The sequence below is a fragment of the Leopardus geoffroyi genome, chromosome C3 (assembly GCF_018350155.1).
Source record: "Leopardus geoffroyi isolate Oge1 chromosome C3, O.geoffroyi_Oge1_pat1.0, whole genome shotgun sequence".
In the NCBI taxonomy this organism is placed as follows: Eukaryota; Metazoa; Chordata; class Mammalia; order Carnivora; family Felidae; genus Leopardus; species Leopardus geoffroyi.
Genome location: NC_059338.1, coordinates 109171216 through 109195712, shown reverse-complemented (window position 1 = coordinate 109195712; position 24497 = coordinate 109171216). Strand labels below are relative to the sequence as shown.

The 24497-nt window shown below is 37.5% G+C and overlaps 1 protein-coding gene across 3 annotated transcripts in view; it reads right to left on the bottom strand.

The window, feature by feature from the left end:
• Positions 1–24497, bottom strand: part of STK3 (serine/threonine kinase 3) — a 285816-nt gene that overhangs the window by 73001 nt on the left and 188318 nt on the right. For all 3 annotated transcript variants that reach the window (XM_045454103.1, XM_045454104.1, XM_045454105.1), the window contains one exon: positions 14673–14865. In XM_045454103.1, coding sequence (XP_045310059.1) covers positions 14673–14865 — 193 coding nt within the window. The remainder of the gene's footprint in view (positions 1–14672; positions 14866–24497) is intronic.

Here is a 24497-nt window from a genome sequence, read left to right as displayed (position 1 = left end):
TTAAAACACACTTATTTTTTTTTTTAAAATTTTTTTTTAACATTTATTTATTTTTGAGACAGAGAGAGACAGAGCATGAACAGGGGAGGGGCAGAGAGAGAGGGAGACACAGAATCTGAAACAGGCTCCAGGCTCTGAGCTGTCAGCACAGAGCCCGATGCGGGGCTCGAACTCATGGACCGTGAGATCATGACCTGGGCTGAAGTTGGACGCATAACCGACCAAGCCACCCAGGTGCCCCTAAAACACACTTATTTTTAAACATCTAAGCCTCCATTGTTATTGTCATTGCACACCACAAGCTAAAGAAGTTATAAGGACTTACCCAGATTTCTCTTATGTCTTTGTTTCCTTACAGTCTTTCTAGCTGATTCCACCTCATCCTGGACTCCCATGGTTTTGCCTCTCGTATTTATATGTGACTCCTAACTGTCACTTCACCAGCCTAGATCTTGCTTCTGAGTTCTATTTCTAAAACTTTGCCATATTTAAGTCAGAAAACCAATTTTTTATTTCTAAAGCTCACTTCTAAGTTCTATATCTTGACTTTCCTACTGCTTACTTTTGGACTACTCCATCTGAGGTGAGTCAGAGTTACCTCAAACTTACCAGTTCTAAAACTAAAGCTAACTTCTAAAGTTTAATGTCCTTAAGGTTCATCCATGTATTAGCATGTGTCAGAATTCCCTTCCTTTTTAAGCTAAATAATATTCCATTGTATGTATAACTCACATTTTGTTTACCAATTCATCTGTCAATAAACACTTTTGACTATTTTCAATAATGTTGCAATGAACATGGATGTACAAATATTTCGAGACCCTCCCGACTATATGTTTTTAAGTCTTTTTAAGCTAACCAAGTTTTTCTCTATACATCTGCAGATCTTTATTTACAAGTAATTTTATTTTTTAATAGCTACATAGAGGCCTTTTTCATTTTCTTATGGGTGCTTTAATGGTTGTACCTAATCCCTGATCAAGTGAGCCATTATGATACAATGTAAGCAAACATGAATAATTATTAATAAAAGTAATGTTTATTTTTTATTTTCAGTCTATGAATTATGTCTTTTATATGTGTTTCTGAGTTTATCTTTTCATTAAACTATAAGTTCCCTAATGCAGGAACCCAAATAATTTCACAAATAAGAGAACTATGATCATCAATGAGTGTTTTTGATTATCCACCCAGATGTTCAACATCAATGGCATGAGGAAGAGCTAATGAGATGGTATGTGGCATTTCAACATCATTACTTTTGAATTAGTAAGAGGCTGCTAGTATTTCAGTACTAGCAACTGTGAATTGGCAATAATAAATTTGAGAAATTATTGTGACTACTACAGTTTTTAGAATGATCTGTCCCAGTGAAGTCAGAAGGAATCTGATATTCAGAATATGCATGTATTAGTGGAAAAATAGGGGAAAAAACTGTTTATCTAAAGACTCATCATCTAATTAGAACTGCTCAGGCTTTAGAAGGCTTGAAAATAAGGGTGAGAAGACATCTGGGACCCAAATGGTACCCCCTGAAAAGATACTAGACATTCCATCAAAATTAGGATGGTATAAAATATCAATATTCATAGTCAACCTTCAGAACTTACAACACTCTCATACCCCACATACAAAATCCATGAAAAAAGAACTCCTCAGGGACAATGTATCAAGATAACAGCCAAAGCTGTCTTTAGATTCCCTGTCAGAACAGACTTTACTGGTATGTTAAAAATGAACAAAATATAGGAGGAAAGGTACAATATCTCAGTAATCAATAAACGTAATATAAAGATTTTATTACCAATTTTCTTCCCTAAATTATCAATTTATTATCAATTTTCTTCCCTAAAATCTCCTATTGTTAAAAAAAGAAATTGTTTAATCTGATGAGGTTAAATTACTGACATTTGGATGGGACATACATTCCAATAACATTTTCAACAGATTTTAAGAACTCCTGATTCACCTCTGGGCCTCATTATTTTTTTTCCTTTTTCTTTTATTATTATTACTATTATTATTATTATTATTATTATTATTATTATTAATTTACACCCAAGGTTAGTTAGCATACAGTGGAACAATGATTTCAGGAGTAGATTCCTTAATGTCCCTTATCCATTTAGCCCATCTCCCCTCCCACAACCCCTCCAGTAACCCTCTGTTTGTTCTCCATATTTAAGAGTCTCTTATGTTTTTTTCCCCTCCATGTTTTTATATTATTTTTGCTTCCCTTCCCTTACATTCATCTGTTTTGTCTCTTAAAGTCCTCATATGAGTGAAGTCATATGATATTTGTCTTTCTCTAATTTCGCTTAGCATAATACCCTCTAGTTCCATCACGTAGTTGCAAATGGCAAAACTTCATTCTTTTTGACTGCTGAGTATATTGTATACTCCATTGTATATATATACACCACATCTTTATACTCCATTGTATATACTCCATTGTATATATATACACCACATCTTTTTTATTCATTCATCCATCTATGGACATTTGGACTCTTCCCATAATTTGGCTATTGTCGATAGTGCTGCTATAAACATTGGGGTGCATGTGCCCCTCTGAAACAGCATACCTGTATCCCTTGGATAAATACCTAGTTGTTCTGGGCCTCATTATTACAAGACATCTTTATCTCCAGAATTAAAATTTGGCTCCTATGGAAACCTTTTATTACAAAATAAATCTAGGAATTTAACCTCAATTTTTCTCTACCTCTTCCTTTTTTATGAGAATAAATAATAAAATATTACAAGTGTTGCTCAATGAATTTTCTATAAAATGAGTAAGTCAAATGATGGAGGGGAGGAAGATAATCCCTCAAATGAAAACTTTCTCTGCTTGATATTCTTTTCTTGTTTAAGAGTAATTTTGTAATAGGATTAGTTATTTGTGTTGTAAGTTCTTATTTTAACCAGCTAGTCTTAAGATGGGTTACACAAAGATCTCAAAAATCTGGCACTTGGTACAAGAAAGGGTTATCAATATTTATATAGTAAAATCAGAATCAAAAGAGTAACAGTGGCTTCGGTGGCAACTCATTCCTGGAAAAGTAAGACACCATGGAGATCACAATTACTAACTGCATTTGACAAACAGATTTTCACTGCAGCAAATTTCTAAACAGCACTCTTTTAAAAATGAATTTTGTATATTAGGTGCTTTGGAAAAATAAAACAAAACAAAAACATATTATGACATCATTAATCCACTGAAGCCAACAGCACTCCCTGACCAATGCCCCTCCTGCTTCCCACACCAGGCCAGGCTCACATTGCTCTTAGCAGTTGTCCCTCTAGTCAATACTGGCTTCACCACAGAGACTCTAGTTAGTCTTCCTTGTCTGCTTCTCAATTAGGGGACATGAAATTCTTCATCCTAAAATCTTCACCAATGTCCTGGTGTTGTACTGAAACTGTCAGAGTCTTGTGATATACTAGTGACTCTTAATACAGACCTTTGTATCTCAGTAAATACAAGATTAGTATTTTCTTATTGGAAACTAATATTTATAGAGCAGTTATTCTAATATGGCCTACATTTTAACAGCAGCAACGTGCACAGGAAAGGAGAGGAGAAAAATAAAATCTTAAAAGTTGCTTTTCTGGGGTGCCTGGGTGGCTCAGTTGGTTAAAGAGTCCACCTCTTGATCTCAGGTCATGATCTCACAGTTGTGAGACTGAGCTTGGCATAGGGCTCCAAGCAGGGAGCGTGCGCTCGCTCACTCTCTCTCTCTCTCTCTCTCAAAAAAAAAAAAAAAAAAAAAAGATGGAAGATTGAAATAAAAGAATAATTTTTAAACAGTTGCTTTTCCAATACAGAGAATAAAGTAGAGGAAAACTTTTAATCTTTTATAACAACCTTCACAACAAAAAGTAATTTGGGCTGGGGAGGTACTTCCTTTAGAGATGTAGAGAGTAAGGAAGAAGGATAAAGCCAAGCAGTATTCTTGTCTGCCATGACTCAGAAGAGTAAAAGCAGAAATAAGTAGTGGCAATAGAAAGGGAAGAAACAGACCAATCCCTGGAGCTGACTAAAAGAAAAAAGAAAATGACTAAGGAATTTCTTTCTGGGAATCTAGGTTTATATCCCAACAATCCTGTGCTGGTCCTAACCCAACCTTAGTCAGGAGCTCCTATCCCAAGTCACATGTGCTAGCAATAGTGTTCCAGTGTCTTAGAGTGAAAATTTTGCCTACCCTAATATCAATAGATCCTCCCTTCCTTGAGGTGCCAAGGTGTCTCTCTTGTGGAGAGGAATGGTCATGTAACACAATTCTGGCCAACGACGCAAAAGATGAGGGCTTCTAGGAAAGTTCAATTTTCTTGGTGTAGGTAATACCCCTAGTTTCTTCTTGCTCTTTCTTCCTGCCTGGAATGCAGACTTGATGGCCAAAGAGCTAGCAGTTACTCCGTAAGCAGGAGGACAAGAGAAGGTATCTTTGATACCTTAAAGATAGTGTCACAGAAAGGATCACTGAGGACCGCATGAAATCAGTCTACCAATGCAGGATGCTCTGCTTCTCGATCTCTTGTTAAATGAGAAAAGAAATTAATCCTACTTTGTTAAAACCACTATTATTTGGGTTTTCTGGTACACAGAGCCAAATTCAGTCCCCAACTGATACATTCCTGTTCCCAAGTGGAGCATGTAGGAAGAGGTAAGAGCAGCAAACTTCAGTTTTATTGTAGGAATACCCCAATTTGAAACTTGAAATCTGCTATTATTCATAGTTTAATTTTCACTGCATTTTAGATACACCATCATATTAAGTGTCTTTTACAGGCTGGCCTAAATACCTATGGTAAAATGCCTGTTGGGCTCCACACTCAAAAATCTGGAAAAATAACCCATTCCTAAATTAGAAAGAAACATTCTCACAGAGAGTTAACAAAAGTCTAAAAATCAACTTAAATAAAAGACGGAAGTTTATTCCATTAGATTTTTCTTTTCAGATAACTTTATAACAAGATCTGCTGACACATAATTTTTTATTCAAATTATGTGCTTGCAGTTCCAAATATTTTCCATTGTTTAATTTAAAACATTTAACTTTAAATGTATTAACACTTAGAATATATCTTGGTTATACATAAAGAACATGTTAAAAACAACTTTTTAAAATTTCTAAGGACAAAAATAGGTCAGGATTGTTTTAAAAGTTATGAAGGGGGGCAGCTGTAATTGCCTAGGAACGTGTAACCACACAACGTCAAACACATGCCCAGGGCGTGCAGTGGGGCCTCCAAGGAGATGCATGCTCACAGAAATATGGGACAGAGAGGGTGATGTTTCTGACCTACAATTAATTTTTGAAAAGAGGAAAAAAGAAACAGTAGGCCCTTCAACAGAAGAGTGAGGTGGAAAAATCTCACGGTGGTAAGCTCTGTCTTATGTGATTGCGGTTGCTATGGCAAATAGTTTTTTTAAACACAGAAAGAACAATCACATTAAACTGACATCAATTTCTCCAGTTGCAGCTGAATTCTGACCCTAGCTTATATAAAAATATTTTTATTTTATTAATAAATTTAATGTTCCAAATTACCTTGTCCTCAATTTTGGCCCCAATTCCTTCAACTACCTGCTGTGGAACTAAGAATTCTTTAGCAATAAAGACTAAAATAATCACCACTCAATCCCTTTGTGCATTTGAAAGTTTAAAGAAAAAAAAAAAATTGTTTTGCTTCTCCTTCACACATTCCCCAGAACATGTACAAGGAAACTAAACTGTGTGAATATAATACCTTTAGCAAATATGCCAGTCTTAACTTTCTTAATTTGCACATGTCTTCTAAGCAGGTGAAATGTCTTCATGGGAATTTAAATATATAAAGGAATTTCAAAAATACTTTAACAAAATGTAATTTGTTTAATTTTTAATTTCTTAACATGATGATGACAAAGACACTTAAGTGTAGGGAATGAAATAACAATTAATCACAACTTTAGCCTAAGATATTTTCACATCAAAGGAATTTATGAATATTACCTAATTTGATCTTCTAAAAATATTTTAAGATGTGGGTGTTCTACCTGATTAATGATCTTGGAAATCTGTTCTTTAATTTGCTGCCAGGAATACAGTGAATATACATAAAAGCCAGGATGTTAGTACAGAAGCTACTGACATCAGCTTTTTCTTAACTTCATCGGACTATTTTAAAACAAAGGAGGATACAGACAACATGGAGAAGATCCAGAGGCTATTCATAAAAAAGATTAAAAGCTTAGAAAATAATACCTGCACAAAGGTTAAAGGGACTGAAATTGTTCAGCCAGAAAAAGTCTGAGGACACCATTTAATAAGCATCCAAGTATACAAGAAGGGTTCTTCCCCAGAAAATAGTGACCAGCTGTTTTCCATCTCCAATGAGGGCAGAATAAAGGAAAACAGACAAATTGAAGCCCAAGGATTTTAGTTAAATAAAAGGGATGATTTCCTGTCTGAGTAATGAGCATTGTAATGGCCACTGTGTGTCTATGGAAACCTTCCTTCAGAGGCCTTTACAAGAAAGAGATTTTCATTTGTGTAAGGAAGACTCCTATTTCACAGGCTTGTCTGTGCTTTTGCTAGTAAAAGAGGTATCCTATGACCAAAATACCTACACTAACAGACCCAAGCTGGGTCACACATCATTGAACATTCCACAGACCAAGAGCACACAGAAGAGCAGACCATATTCAGTACCGCCAGGTAACTCAAAACCACTGTAGCCACACATTTGCTGGACATTTTGTATTTCTGTGAAGAGAAATCAAGGGCGGCTAACTGCCCATATCGTTACGGGTATGTGCACCCAGCTGCAGGCGGGAGCGGTAGTTTACTGTTGTCACTCTTATTGCTATGTCACGGGCAAGATCAATCTTACCAATTAAAGATGCATACAAAAGTTTTTCATGAAAGAATGGGAAGATCTCTGATCTCCCCTACCCTGGTTAATTGTTTCTTGGCATCTCAAATTCCATCCTTAGTGATTTACTCCTTTGGTTCAAAGCTCTGGAATTTTGGAGGAAAAGACTCATGAACATAAAACATTATTAATCATTTTATACCTACATGTCTGATGCTTTCCTAAAACAGGTTTCGGGAGAAAGTGAGAAGGAATGGAACTGAACCAGAGCTGCGAGAGAAGATGTTATTTAGCAAAGAAGGGGCCAGGGAGGCTGTTGCTCTGAGCAAATGGTCTCTCATTTACAATTTTGTTCAAGGACATCAGATGAATGAGGGAGCAGGAATACACAGGGGTCAGTGTCCCCTTCTTGGTATCTCTCCTAAACCCTTTTAAAATCAATCTAGGATCTATTTCTAGGATACACTCCTAAAAATCTAAAGCAGAACCTAACTGGCTTTCTCTTAGCAATTAAGTGAAATTACATAAATGTGTTGTCCAAAATGAAACAATAAAACTGTGAAATATTTTTAAAATCACTATGTATTATAAATATATGAAAAGAAAACATTTATAAAATACATACTCAATTATAATAACTTAACCCAACATTTCATCATTGACAAACAGGTTATGAAGGTTAATATAAATAATATAAAAGATAAACACGAAAATGGGTAATTTCTCCACCCATTCTTAATACAACATGGCCTCCACTAACTTTACCATCTGGGTCACTCACTCTCTACTGAATATGCTCCACTGTGTCTCCACCCCTCCTATATACTCCAGATAAGTTCTAGGCATTGAGAGCAGAGTGAAGCTGCTTATTTCCTTGCTCTAAAATGTGGTTATTAGTCCTGGCTGCACCTCAGAGGTACCTGTACAGTTTTACTGTTTTGATTTTTTGATTTATTTTTTAAATTGAGATGCCCAGGCCCTACTCTGGCCTGCAGAACCAGTATCTCTGAGGGGCTCCTACTATGATATACACTTCTGAGGTTAGCTACATGGACCCAGGAGCAGGGTTTATCTTGTAAATCAAGCCCACTGCTCCAGTGTGTGGAGATCTCTTAAGATCCTAATCGCGTCTTAGAATGTTATTTATATTTTGCTCCACTTCACGTCATTTGCAATTCCAACAGACTTTCACTGTACAGCTTCATCCAAGTTTCCGTAAAAAATGTTAAGCTCAGCCAGCGCTGAGGCCTATGCCCTATAGCATACAATGAGAAATCTTCTCCTTGACAGTTTAAGACTGAACACTACGGCTGACTGAAATTTAGTAACCACTGCCATTGCCTCTGGTAAGCCTTCTTATTGTACAGGTGGGAAAGCTAAACACTGCATTTCCTAGAACTCCCTGCACCTTATCCCGGATAAGTGCACTTTTTCATGATTGGAAAAGAAGGGAGGCAGAAGCCATGGGCCTCTGACAAGCACAGTACTCAAGAGGTAAGGGTTTCTTAGAGCAGCATGCCAGCGTCCAGTCAACAGCCTCACAGGTTGCAGTAGCCCTGGTAGCATTCTAATCCCTGAAGGGCAACAGGGCTTGAGCTCAGTCTGTATCACTGAACTCCAGAGGCCAATGGCAGCCTCTGGATTCCCTGCCTTCCTGACTGCAGCAGCCATATATTCCATCCAGGGCCACTCCTGTGAGGTAGAGGCATTCCTGGAGGCCTAGTCTACACAGCCCTCTTTTCCAACGTTTCCACCGACTTTGTTAATAGTCACATCTCTGACTTAAATCTCTTTATGTTTAAAATGCCCAGAGCAGTTTCTGTTTCCTCCAATAAACGCTGACTGATACAAGCCCATGTAGCTGTAACCATTCAACCCTCATAACAGAACCATCAGCCAGTTCATACTACATAGTGGCTACCAGGATAGCATCGGAAACCTTGTCAAATACTTTTCCAAAATCCTAAAACACAATATCCAAACCCACAATTTCCTCTGACCTATACAAGCTTAGCCATGCTGTCAAAAAAAGGAAATTCTATTATTTTGGTATAATTCGTTCCCAGCGAACTATGCAAAGTTGTACTAATCTCAGTCTCCTTTCCTAAAGCATTAATAGATATTCTACACTCCTGCCCGAAAGGGATGTCAAGCTCACCAGCCCCTGAGTAGTGATGTTGATCTGGGGGCCAAACCAGGGTCTGTATATTGGTTCCACCGCTTACTTGCTGTAAGACCTTGGACAAGTCACTTCACATTCCCAAGTCTCAGTTTCCTCAGGGGCAAATGGTAGTAATGATGCTACTCTACAGGGTCCTTGTGAGGGGTCAGTAAGATCACGTATGCAAAGTCCTGAGCACAACGATGGCCTATGCCAGACCCTCCACTAATGACAGCTATAATTTGAGAAATCCACCCTTTTTTCTCTTTTCTGAAAATAAAAAATTACAAAATTTAAATTTACTCTTTCATGTCTCTTGTGACGCTTTCATGCATTTTTCATTTTTCTCAAAGAGACATCAAATTTCACGAACAGTGGAACATAGTTCTCTCACTTGAAAGTAATCTCAACACACATTATCGATCACACCTCTACTTGCAGATCCTCGGATCAGCTGAGCGATCCCTTCCCATCTCCTCATCTTGCCATTCAAATTGTTCTTATTTATGTCTGTGCTACCCTGTTCATTTTGGGGGTTATTATTCCCCATAGCACCCCCTCTGGCTATCTTACTGAATAACTAGAAATGGAGTGAGGTCTTAGAGGAAGGAGGGGAGGGTGGGAGCAAGAGTTTGCCCTGGGAAGGAAAAGGACTGGCTCACTGCTCACTGGCTCAACATGTGCAGTCCCGGGAAGCCCAGGCCTCCCTCACCGTGCAGGAAGCAGGGCTCCAGTTTCCCAAGCTGCTGGAAGGCCAAACTGACAGAGGAACAGATGGAGATTATTTCTTATTGGTGACCTACTCTGCTACGTGCTTGATATATCTACCTAAGTTAATCTGCACTCACACACAAACACATACCCACAAAAGACCAGAAAAACAAATATACATCACTGAAGCTCAGAAAAGATGAACACAGTTAAACGTGGTCTGACTTTAAGTCCCATGGTCTTCTCAGTACACCACATCATTTGGTCAGAAAAGATTTGATGAATTTCTACTATTGTGCTGGATACTGCCTTAAGCACTGGGAATACAGTGGAGTAAACAGATAATCACACAGAAACAAGCAATTACAATACGGTGTGACAGATGCTATTCTGAGGAACAGCATGAAGTGAGCTGGCAGCCTACGGGAGGGGCACCATCCCCCAGCTGGGTCAGTGAGGGAAGCAGCCCCTAGACTGAGCCTGAGAGGATGAATATGAAGTAGCCAAGGAATCAGCAGTCCAAACAGAGGGCTGTGCAATGCAAAAGCCCAAAGGTTTGAAAGAGCATTCTAAAAGCTGAGGAGCTGGAAGAAGGCTGGACAGGGAATAATGAGCCATGAAACAGAAAGGTGAGCAGACACCAGAGTGTCTACTGCCCTTTAATCCGTGTTGGGCTTTAAGTGAGAGCAATGGAGAGTTGCTGGAGAGCCATAAGCAGAAGAGAGAGATGCTGGATCTGTGGGAGGGGGGGCTAAGGATGGAGGCAGGGGATCAATTAGGAAGCCTTTCATGTGAGAGACTATGAGGATCTACACTAGGGAAATGCCAGCAGAGATGGTGGAAAGAGGGCAGAGAGATTCAGGAGGCAGAACTCGAGATGATGTTAATTCAGGGAGGGGTGAGAAAGAGAGAGAAGTTAAGGACGACTCTAAATTTTCTACCTTATTCCAAAGTCTATGCTTAAAAACATCCGTATAGTCCTTCTATATTCTCAAATGATAACGTTTAATTTTTCTTTTCTATGAAGCAGAAAGCAAGGTCACCTATTGAAACTGAGAGGAGAGGTGGCAGGAAGAGACTTAGTGAAGGTCTAAAATAGCCACTTTGCAGGAGAAAGAGCTGAGGCAGAGAAACACAGGCTCCAGGAAAGTTCTGAAGGCCCTGAACTGGTGATCCATCTACATAGATCTGAGATTGCTTCCATCAGCACTCAGCAGCCATGGTGAAGATGCCCAGAATACGGACAAAGACACTGATCCACAGTCACATTTTGTCAGAAGGGGCAGAAGAGAAAGAGAATAGGGCAAAAAAGTTAAGGATATGAATAGGCAAGTAGCTAAAGCTATAAAACATAATCTCTAAACTGACTGGAAAATGTGGCTCTTCCTCAGATACCTACAGAGACAGTTTCCTCTCTGGGCAATTAGAGCTACCAATCCAGCCCCAGCTCTGTGAGACCAGAAAGTTCCACCACAGAAACTGAGCTGTATAGATCTAAGCTGAACATGGTAAAAGACCCCAGTCTTTCTCTTTCCTGAAACAATCACTCTCCCAGAATCACTCCCAAAGATATAATCTCTAGTATCTCATAAATTTGATGACAACGGATTCTTGACCTGGTCCTAATCTACTACTTCAGGATGGAAAGTCCCAAATGTTTATTCCCTTAATGACAACCAACCTGCTTTGCACCTACTGTCAAACATTCATAAGTCCAACTGGATAAAGTACAATATATGAAGAAGGAGAGACCCAGGGATAAATACTGGCTGGTGCCAGATTGTGAAAGACCTTGGTTACCAAGCTGAAGCCTGGACATCCTGTGGGTTATGAGGAGGCCCCAGGGAGATGTGAGTGGGAGTGATGGGAGAGGGAGGGTGAGAGGAATGCCATCATCACTGAAAACGGGTTTGGAGAGTTCTTCTGGGAACACGCCCTTATGCCTATTTTATGATTTTTTTAAAGTTTATGTATTTATTTTGAGACAGACAGAGAGTCAGCAGGGGGAGGGGCAGAGAGAGGGAGAGGGAGAATCCCAAGCAGACTCTGCACTGTCAACGCAGAGTCCGACGTGGGGCTTGAACCCATGAACCATGAGATCATGACCTGAGCTGAAAGTCTAACACTTAACCAACTGAGCCACCCAGGTGCCCCATGCCCATTTAAAAACAGATCAAATTTTAAATATTTTTTGTCACTATTCTCTACTTACTTTCAGGAGATCTTTTAATAATTTTGCTTCCTACAGTCATACCACCACATCTTTCAGAAGTAAGGAAAACAAATCCGTAAATTCTAGCTTCATGAATAAAGGTATAAAAGAATATGCAAACATAATTTAAGCTGACAAGAATATGGCAACTCATTTGAAACTCCAACAGGAAAGATTATGGAAATCAGGATCTTCAGCACACAATATAACATTCTAGACATCTTAGAAAATTAAAAATAATACATTGCTATAATGTGTTTGGGGAACAAAAATGCTGAAGACACATTAGCAAATGGGGCTTTGACATGACATAACCTGAGAGCTCAAACCAACTAATCTAAGACGTTTTAAAGAAGATTTAGATCATTTAAAAAAAACAACAACAACCCAAAACTAATTATGTGGTTTCAGGAAAAGTAAGTTCTGCCTCAATAACTTCTTTATATTCTTTATTGCTATACTACAGGATGACAAACCCTGCGGGTTACACCAACATCACTTGATTAGACTTCTGGGAACACGTAAGTCCCACATTCTAGAATGATGTCTGAATTGCAGAAACTTAAATTACATGGAAAGTTGGCTCATGGGATTTAAGATTTGCTAAAGCACATAAACAACTGCAAGTATATAAGCTGCTATCTGCTCAACTTAAAAATGAGCTTTCAGTAAAATGTCTATGGCCTAACAAAATCATACTTAGGACATAAAAATACATACTGAGTGGTTTCTGTGGCTGTCAAAGCTAAAACTCGCTACAAAAAGTATGTGGAAATCTGCACTGATAATTTAATGCATGCCGTCTGATAAATCGTCATCACAGAGCCCTTCCTTGAAATATATTCCAACATGAATTAGATGCTATAAAAACTCATTTTTAATAACCACTGCTTATATACTGATGTTCAACTCTGTGACTGCACAGAAAAAGTTGTTTATGTAGTTTTGTAGGGAGCTCAGTAGCTCTCCAGAAGATGCAGCGAAGCGCTCAATGATCACCTAACTGGTCTGCTAAGGATTATACAGTTTTACTAAAAGAAATTTTACCAGCCGTGGAAAAGCGATGCTACATGCTGAGGGGTAATATGTTGTAAACTGTCTTATCATAGGGTCTTTTTAATCTGCAAGGCACTTAACTTGTACCCTACCACTTTGGAGTCTACAAGACCATCCGACACAGTTGGGTAAGCATGGTATGGATGCAGAAGGCCTCCTGCAGTCAGAAGCCTAGCTACGAATACAATTTTTAGGCTGCTTTCCAGGGCAAAGGCTCAGGAGACTCACCAGTTGTGGGAGATTAAAAAAAAATTCATATCCCTTTCCCAATTCCCACCCAGGATTAACTATGTGGCAATCTGCTTGCATTTTGTGCTTCATGACCCTCCCTTTCAAAGAATACAACCATAATGTGCTATACGTACCAGGAAATGTGAAGAAAGCAAGAGCAGTGAACAAATGGCTTGAAGCCATGAGGTAAGACTCACCAAGCAGCCTCACAGGGGGAGTAGCAAAAAGAAAGGGGTATGCAAAAAGAAAACAGACATGTCACAGAGAAAACTGCTGCCTATTTCCACGTTACAATAGTAGCAAATCACTTGAATATTTATAACTTTCTAGGCTCCATAATGCAAGAAATCATGTATTACTGCTTTTGTGCCATTCAGAAGCAGTGCTGTGCAGTGGAAAAGAGCCTAGTGCTTAGATTTTGACATTGACCACACATGACCAGGGTAGGAGGGGGAAGAGGAGGGTCAGTAGGTATCAAGAGATAATTAATCTGCTTTTGCCTACAACTGTGAAATCACAATGTCCTACCCTGTTAACTGCAATCTTAAAAGGTACAAAAAGAAATGCTAGTCTGCAAAAGTATCTTTGTCTTCATCACTCTGTAAGCAATGGAGATCAGAGAGAATGTCTTAATCGTCATTTTAGCCCCTGCAGCATGCCTGGCACTGTGCCTCACACATGACAAGCAGCAGTAAATATGCACTGAACTGAATTTTCGGCATGAGTAAGCCCGTCTCTTGATCCTTCTTTCCAATGTTTCTTCTTTTCCCAACCAAGACCTTGTTTCTTCTCTTACCTTGCATCCTCTGTCATCTGTGGCTTAACTGATAATTTAGACAACATGAAATAATATTATGTTGTATTTATTGGAACAGAATTTTATGTTCACTTTTTTACTGAGGAGGTAAATGTTAGGAACGTTATCCTTTTTTTTTTTTTTAATGTTTATTTAGTTCTGAGAGAGAGAGACACAAACAGAGCATGAGCAGGGAAGGGGCAGAGACAAACGGAGGCACAGAATCCAAAACAGGCTCCAGGCTCTGAGCTGTCAGCACAAAGCCTGATGCGGGGCTTGAACTCACGAGCCACGAGATCATGACCTGAGCTGAAGTCAGAGGCTCAACCGACCGAGCCACTGAGGTGCCCCAGGAACGCTATATTTTTATCTCTAAAATACTTTACAAATTAAATTAAGCTATGGGTTAGTATCTTTTAACAGAAAAAGTTCCATAACCCTAAGTTAAAGATGTGCTGCTTTCTGCCATATTAAATTTTTTAAAATTTACTTATGCCATACTCTCCTTACTGCTAAATAATGCCCGGAAACAAAACTTTCCACAACTGGCTATAAAAAGACAAAATGTATCCTAGTTTCAATAGGAAGTGTACTTCTATAGAAGACAGAAAATTAATATTCATTGGGAAAAAGCCACATACTTTTCATAGTCCCATCTTCTTCTTCTTCGTCTTCACTGTTTATAACCATGGTCCCCAGGTCAGATTCTAACATGGTGCTGTTATGTTCAATCATGGTCTGGGCCCCTTCACTCATCGTGCTCGTGGCCTTCATCGTGCCCACACTTTCTGAACTAGTCTTCACCATGGTGTGGGAGTCCAGCTCATCTTCATCCTGCAAGCAAAATACTGCAGTGAAGGAAGACTTTTCTAAAACGGCCAGATTTCTTAATTCTTCACAATATGACAAGCATATGATACTTTTTTAATTGAAGTATAGTTGATACACAATGTTACATTAGTTTCAAGTGCACAACATAGCGATCTAACATCTCTATTATGCTATGCTCACCACAAGTGTAGCTGCTGTCTGTCACCACACAGCACTATCACCCTACCGTTGGCTATATTCTCTATGCCACACCTTTCATCTCCATGACTTATTTACTCCATAACTGAAAACCTGTAGCTCCCACTCCCTTTCACCCATTTTGCCCATCTCCCTCTTAATGTTATTACTATATTTCAAAATAATTTAATATAACGTTAATTTAATGTAATATTAATATATCTGATATATTTAATAATATTAATTTATAATACATTATAGTAATATAATTAACTTGATATATTTAATATATCAATATCGCTTTCAATAATGAAAATACTAATATAGCTAATTTTAATATACAGACATACATACAAATGTTATCAGAAGAGCCCAAGTTATCCAAAATAATCTAAAGTTTTAGGTAATTAAAGCTCAAGCAACAGAATTTCTATTGGATGAAATAGAAGGCTGCTAGCTATTTTTTAAAAATTAAAAAAAAAATGTTTACTTATTTTTGACAGAGAGACAGAGCATGAGTAGGGGAGGGGCACAGAGAGAGGGAGACACAGAATCTGAAGCAGGCTCCAGGCCCTGAGCTGTCAGCACAGAGCCCGATGCAGGGCTGAACTCACAGACCGCGAGATCAAGACCTGAGCCGAAGTCAGACGCTCAACCGACTGACTCACCCAGGCGCCCCTAGCTATTTTAAAAATAAGGATTAAGATAGGTAAATTACCAACACATGCAAAACAAAGAATACAGTGACCAAAAAAATATGAGACAGCACATTAAAGACAGAACATGTTGGCACTATTCTAACAGTCATGTTTACAAAACTTCGTACAAAGGCCATTAGCTTTTTTCTTGTTAAAATTGTGATAAATACACATAAAATTTAACATGTTAATAACTTTCAGTGCATATTTCTGAGGCATTAAGTACATTCACAGTATTATGCAATCATCACTAATATCCATTTGCAGAACTTTTTCATTATCCCAAACAGAAAAAAATAACTCCTCATTCTCCCCTTTTCCCAATCTCCAGTAACCTCTCTTCTCCTCTCTGTTACTATGAATTTGTCTATTCTAGGTACCTCATATAATAGAATCAAACAATATATGGCCTTTTGTGTCTGGCTTATTTCACTTGGCATGTTTTCAAGGTTCATCCATGTCGTAGCATGTGTCAGAATTTCATTCCTTTTCAAGACTGAATGATATATAATTTATATATATACACACGCACCACATTTGTTTATCCATTCATTTGTTGATGAACATTAGGCTATTTACACCTTTTGGTTATTATAAATAATGCTGCAATGAACACTGGTGTACAAGTATCTATTTGAGTCCTTGCTCTCAATTATTTTGGGTATAAACCTAGAAGTGCAATTCTATATCATATGGTAATTCTTTTTTAATTTTTGAGAAACCACCAAATTGTTGCTCCCAGTTGCTACACCATTTTACATTCTCACCAACAGTGCACAAAGTTCCATTTTCTCCACATTCTCACCAAGACTTGTTATTTTCTAGTTTTTTTGGTAACAGCCATCCTAGTGGATATGTGGTATCTCATTGTAGTTTGATTTGCATTTCCCTAATGATGCTGAGCATCTTTTCATGTGCTTACTGACCATTCATGTATCTTCTCTAGAGAAATGTCTATTTAAGTCCTTTGCCCATTTTTGATATAGGTTGTTTTTTGTTGTTGAGTTGCAGGAGATCATTGTATACTCTAGATATTAACCCCTTAGCAGATACATGATTTCCAAGTATTTCTCCCCATTTTGTAGGTTGCCTTTTCACTTTCTCGATGGTTCCTTTGATGCACACGTTTTTAATCTTGATAAAGTCAAAGTTACCTGTTTTCTTTTGTTGCCTGTGTTTTCATTGTCCTATCGTAGCCATTAGTTTTTAAATGTAAATTCACAGAAAGATCAAATCAGTAATATAAATATGAACCAAAAACTGCTCTTTAGAATGTTCGTCAAAAGATAAACTGAAATTGGGCCATAAAAATAAACTAACAAATTCTGTTTGAGAAACCAGACAAAATGCCACTTGGAAAAACTTGATACATACTGTGAAATTCATTTACATACATTCCACTTTAGGTAGAAACAAGCAAAACCTAATTCTGACAGAGGTCAAATGCGAATACAGAGAATAGGAACATCTGTATAGTTCTCAGCTGTTTGATGGCCCTTCCTCTTCCTGAACCTGCATGATAAATCCATCATATCTCTCAAAGTCTTTTGTGCTTCTTTCACAAGGTTCTCTTTTATTTATTTATTTATTTATTTATTTATTTATTTATTTATATATTTATTTATTTATTTATTATTTAATATGAAATTTATTGTCAAATTGGTTTCCATACAACACCCAGTGCTCATCCCAACAGGTGCCCTCCTCAGTGCCCATCACCCACTTTCCCCTCCCTACCACCCCCCATCAACCCTCAGTTTATTCTCAGCTTCTCTTTTAGATGACTTCGTCATTCCTATGCTTCGACTATCTAACATGTTGAAGACTCCCAAATCCCGAAATCTTCCTGAACTTATTACTTAAATGCTTAATGACATTTAAAACTCGACAATCCCAAATCAGATATCATCTCATCCACCTCTTTAGTCTCTCCTGTCTGCCTCCATCCCTGACAACAACCACTACAAAGCACAGTAATCTGCATTAGCTACCCAAGAGTAAAAAATCAACAGGTCTTCTTAGGTTCATTCTGTCCTTGATTCTCTATATCAACAGAGTTCTGTATATCAACTGTTACTGAGTAAATTCCTGATTGCCTCATACTTGGGTGAATGCAAGAAAAGCTCCCTGACTAAAGAGTCTCTCCCACCCTGACCTTCTAGAATCAGACAGATTCCTGGTTTGAATCACTTAAGAGACATAAGACCTCTAGGTAAACAATTTAAACTCTCTAAACTTTAGTTTCTTTCATTGGAGTTATGATGATTAAATGAGAAAAAACATGCAAAATGCCTACATATTACTAGAACAAAGTAGTTTCACACTTTCTTCAAAGCCCATATACCATACGAATCTTTCTTAAAAACGATTGTACCATAATATCCTACTGAAATCTCTAATGGCCATAGTTCTTGCCTGCCTTAAAAGCTAAACACTTCTGCCTCATTTTAATGTCTTCTATGTTATCCTATTTTATCTGGCCAATCCTATTTTCCCATTGTCCAAATATCCTCCATTTTACTCAGGCCAACCTTAACTGAGTCTTCAGCTGCTATAAACCCATGTCACGCTATGCTCATTAAGACCTGTTCTTTCTTTGTTCACGTCTTCTTCTCCACTCAGAATGCTCTTTCCTCTCTATCCATTCTAACTAAATCCTATAGTCCCAGATCAAGTATCTACTACCTTCATCGCTAATTTAGTCCTTATTAATTATCCTCTTTTCTAAACTTCTATAGAATTTATAAGCTGCATCACACACTTTTGCATTTAAATTTATGATCTCATATTGTGAATAACTGCTTTGTAAAATCTTTTAGAAATATAAGTATCTTGGGGCGCCTGGGTGGCGCAGTCGGTTAAGCGTCCGACTTCAGCCAGGTCACGATCTCGCGGTCCGTGAGTTCGAGCCCCGCGTCAGGCTCTGGGCTGGTGGCTCAGAGCCTGGAGCCTGTTTCCGATTCTGTGTCTCCCTCTCTCTCTGCCCCTCCCCCGTTCATGCTCTGTCTCTCTCTGTCCCAAAAATAAATAAACGTTGAAAAAAAAAATTAAGAAATATAAGTATCTTATAGATAAGAATACCTTATAGTACCTCCGAATCTACTCCAGTGTTTCATTTGGTATTCCATATACAGTAAGCATTCATTACATATTTACTTTACACAGAACTATAAAATCATGAGCCTTTAACAATTCAACCCCTCATTTTATTTATGAAAAAAATGAGATTCATAGAAAGCAAGAGACATCCCTACGGACACATATCTATTTAAAAGCAAAGTGGGAGTAAGAAACTAGTTCTTATATTTCTTAGTCTATTACTCCACTAAATGCATGTATCTTACTTACATTTAAATTTTGATCCACTTGAATGCTTAAGTTAGAGGTACAGGCTTACAAATTTAACAGCTTATGTCACCAGCGCCTATTCCCAAAGAGTCCACACTAATTATTTGGTCCATTCTCGTGAAACCCACCATCTTCTCTTATTTGTACTATTAAAAACAGTACAATTATACTGTATGATTTAAAAATTATAAACTATACATGTAAACTGTATATATAAACTGTTAAAAATTATAAGCTGTTAAAACCAATTAAAAAATGGCCTCTGCATAGTTTTCTCTGTTCCCACTCTTGCCCACTTTAGTCTCTCAAAGGCAGATTGATCCGTTCAAAAGACAAATCAATCATTTCATGTTACTCTCCTGCTCAAAACCCTGCTCTTGGCCTCCTATCACACTTAGAATAAAATCCAGAATCTTTATCAGCCAAATGTGATCTGGTTCAGTAATATCTGCCAATCCTATCTCCTATCACATTCCTTCTCACTCACCAAGTTCCATCCTTGGCTGTTTCTTGAGCATTCTAAGCATGTTCCTCCTCGAGCCTTTAAATTGGCTGATCTTTCAACCTGGAATGCTCCTCCACAAGACAGCTTTATTCTTTACTTAACTCAAGTCTCTACTTAGATGTCACCACCTTAGTGAGGCTTTTTCTGACCACCAAGCTGAAAGCAATGTCTCCATCAATCTTTTATCCTTCTGTATTCTTCATAGCCTCTACTTGGCTTCTCTACCACTAGAATGTAGGTTTAATGAAGGCAGAGGCTTCCTTTTCATCGAGGAATCTCCAATGCTTAGAACACCTATCACACAATAGGTACTTAATAAGAACTTATTTAATAAATGGATCAATTTATATTTTCACTTGTTAATTCATTCAGCAAGGATTTACTATAAATTTGTAATATGTCAAGGAGTAGACCAGGCATTGGAGATACAAAGATAAATAAGAAAAATTCTGCTCCATTTTGTTTTTTTAAGGAGTCTGATGTCTAAGAGAAACTGACTGACGTGTGAGGGATAAATTACCAGGCGATTTGTTAAGTACCATGAGAAAAGTGACCTCTACCTCTGCCTCTAACAAATGAAAAAAGCCTCGCAGAGGAGGCTGCCCTTAAATTAGGTCAAAAGGATACACACTATGTATGTAACAAATACACACAAATTTGGGTGACTGCTTTATATTACAGCTTCTTTTTATAGCAAAGCCACACTCAGACATCCCTTCTCAGCTCAGACACCCCAAGACTGAATTAAGTGTCATATTCTGTACTGTCAGAGCACCTTATGCTTATGCCACTCATATGCTTATTACGCAATACTGTAATTATCTATATACTTGACTTGTCCAAATCTCCCATTAGATTCTAAAACCTGTAAGTACAGTAACCAAATCTTGTTAGCAGTTCTATTCCTGGCATCCAGCACAAAGCCTGTTCTTACTATATAATCTATTAAACTAATGTTAAAGCCCTTATTATGAGGTAGTGCCAAAGCACAGAACTGAGGACAATGTTATACAAGGTTCTACGGGAGAATTTTATTTAACTTATTATTTTAAAGTACAGAATGGCTGGGACGCCTGCGTGGCTCAGTCAGTTGAGCATCCGACTTTGGCTCAGGTCATGATCTTGCAGTTCGTGAGTTCGAGCCCCGTGTCAGGCTCTGTGCTGACAGCTCCAAGCCTGGAGCCTGCTTCGGATTCTGTCTCCCTCTCTCTGCCCCTTCCCTGCTCATGCTCTGTCTCTCTCTGTCTCTTAAAAATGAATAAATGTTAAAAAAATATTTTTAAATAAAATATAGAATGGCAACTAAAGAAACTGAGAGGGAAAATAATGCTATTAACTAGAATTATTAGTTGATCATTTTTTTAATAGTCATAAAAATAGTTACCAACGAGTAGAAGAACTTACGCTAAAAACTTTTTGTAGGCTATTCCCATTTAATCCTCTTATTCATCCTGTGAGATATTATTAACCCCACTTTGCAAACAATGAACCTGAAATTCAAGTGAGTTTAATAATTTGTCTAAGGTCATACAACAAATAAGTAGAGGAATAAGGATTCTAATTAGGTCATTCTGATTCTGAAGCCCAAGATCTAACTTTCAATTTTATAAAGCTTTACAATTATTTACAGCATTTCTCAGGTCTAGCTGAATTTAATAGTGGTTAGCGGGAGCATGTCTCATTTTTGCTAAAAGATAAAGAAACTGACATACACATAAATAAACTGATTTGTACTTGGTCCGAAAGCTAATAAAAAAACCTGGAATTACTCTTTCTAGTAGACCCCACTGAGGAAGAAAGGAAACAACTGATTTTCTATCAGTTCTTTTAAAATATCAACTGCTAGTTTAGTACCTTATTTTATCATGTTTGCAACCAGTTTAATTCCCAAAACACTGCATCTATTTTTATATGTGTGAGTCATTTGTCTCTCATCCTTGTAAGATTCAGTGCTGTGACAATTAACATAACATTCGGGTGACGGCAACAATACTCTTAGTCTTCCTATATCCATATTAGATTTGAATCTACAATAATGAGGGCTGCACTTCTGGATTCACACAACTGGCCCAGACAATCTATACAATTATAAAAACAATAAATCAAGTTTGGAAGCGATTGCTCTTATAGCATATTATCTTCACTGACATAGTCACTTTGCTAAAGGATGCTAATCTAATTTACAAATTGACAGTAAATAAAAGAGCAATGCAAAAAAAAAGAATGAGGACCCAATTCACTAATGGGAGGGTGGCACCCAAACAGTAATTAATAAAGTACAGATGGAATGAGAACCAGTTTCTATGAAATTTGAAGACTCGAACACTAATAACGTGGCGATGGTGGTAAAAACTTTTCAGCAATATTTTTTACTTTTAAAAAATCATTAACTCTGAAATTATTCCTGGTATTTTTGATTATTATTAAAATTCCATTTGGTGCTTTTAACATTTTTACAATAAAAGTTAAAATGTTTTTCCAAAGTCACACTTCATTTATATATATTTTGTTATTCCTCACAAAAGAAAAGCAGAAGAAAAACATGTTGATACTTTATAGAAAAAGGTCTGTGGAACAGATGCTTCTCCACTGTAGAAAGCAGCCAATTCCAGTAAGGAATACAATAGCATTTCAATCAGTGGTCATCATGTGCCAGGAATGCAAAACAGAGTACTGATGATAATCCAGGTTATGAATCATAAAATCCACATGGAATACAAATATTTGAAAACATTATTAGGAAATCCTACTCCATTGCTAAGATAGATTTATGCTGTAACAGTCTGAGAAATAATCAGATTTTGCGTTAGGTATCCCGACATATGCAAGATCTACTACTTTAAAGGATTTTCTAAATATTCAGCTACTCTTTGATATTAAAGGTATTCACATCAACAGATTAGAAAGCATTTGCCATTTGTAACATTGATGAGATAGACTATTTCTTAAATACGTGTTTTTCTAATTGGAAATACTCTATTTTATTTCCCTTCTTGAAATATTAAATACATCTTTACTGCTAGTACAATTACATAACAGCACATTATCAGCATACAGCAGTGATCTTAATGGTTTTGATTCAACTAGAGAATTCCATTGAGGATACATTCTGCTACAGCATACAAAATTTACTTTTATTTTTTTTCCAAAACGATTTTTTAGGAGAAAAGTGAACGTGTAAAATATATAAATGAACCAATTATATAAACAGTTGCAATATTATAGTGGTCTGGATATCTTTCAAACCTCTTAGAGGTGCTAATCAGGGATGACACTAAAACAGCAAATAATAAATGTAACAAACATACTATAAATGCATAACTGAACTCTTGAGACACGAAAGGAAATCCCCAAGGGCCCCAAACAGAGCTGGGAAACAGTGAGAATAACCTAAATCTGACCTCAGGGGCTGCCTTAGGGGCATAAGATGATGGGGGTGGGGTGGTAATAGGGTATCCATTTTAGTGGATAAAGGGAACAAGCGACAAGTCTTTGGGTTCTCTCCACAGTAGAACTGAAACCCCTGCATAAAGGTGGGGATCTTGAAAATCTACATCCTCAGTGAAAGGGTGAACGAGAAAAAATGTACTCAAAGGCAGAGAAGACAGGCAAACTTGTTTGTCTCACTTCAGCTTTATGTAAAGATGGGAAGTGGGTGGTGGTGGGGCTTCCTTTTAGAAGGTATAGTTATGGGTTTTGGCTTTCTAACATTACCCACAAGGTGTGGGGAACTTCATGCTGAGAAATTAGCCTAATGCAGTCCCACTATGGAAGTACCTGGGGTGTCTGATGGAAACAAACAAAAATATCCACCCTGGACAGGGACTCAAACTCAATCATCAACCCGGAAATAATCATTCTCAGAAATAAAACCCAGCTAGAGTTGAGCTCACAATCCAAAAGGTAAGTAATGAATGAACAAGCTATCAAGAATGGGTAGAAACAACAAACACCAGAAGTAAGACTCCCTTCTCCCTTAAAATTAAGTTAGTCAACTTAGAAAGCTGCATCTTTCTAAGACAAAAATTTCTAGGATAAAAATTAGTAAAGAGTATACAGTGGCATTTTAGATTGGAAAAAACAAGCACAAAAGTAGAAATAATTCTGTCTAGAAGGGAGGGCATTAAGTCATTCTGACTGCATTAACAAATGACCTACAGTTTACAGAGTGCTCTCAACTCTGAGAAATGGAATAGGTTGGTCGGCAGAGGACTGACCGGAACCTTGGAGACTCAAGAATGAATGGAGGACAAGACTGGAGAAAGAGAACCTGGAGTCAGAAGGTTATTACTGAAATCCAGATTTGAGGTAATCACAGCCTATACTAAAAGGTTTACAGAAACAGGAATCACAAGTCGAATCTGAAAGAAATCCTGAAAGAATCAATAGATTATGTAAACTTTCTGGTCAAATTATCAAAATAACTCCAATACTCTGAACCTAAAGAGATGAAACTGACTCGAGAAAAGTGTGAAAGGTTCTAATTTGAAAAGATGGAGAAGATAAAATAAATAATGCCAATTATTTATAACCAAAAAATGACTTAATGGAATTTGCCACTTTCTCACATGATGAAGGCATTGAAATCTAATAATCAATTTGTGGTGAAAGGGTCAAATAGGAAATCAACAAGGCATGTAAGGTGCGACTTCAAGGGAATGGACATAAAACTGGGGAAAACTATGGCAGGAATCTTTCACTTTTCTCCCTGTGCATAACAAAATCCGAGGTTGTTGGTTACACTGCTAACCTGTGTCAATGATAAATTTGACTTATTACTTGAATTAGTAAAAGCAAAAATGAAAGGGTACTACTGCACATTTGCTTTTATGTCTCACATCCAAAAAGAGGGCTTTGTACCACTTAACTAAAAACACCTCTCTGCTACAGCAAGGTGAACGTACTGA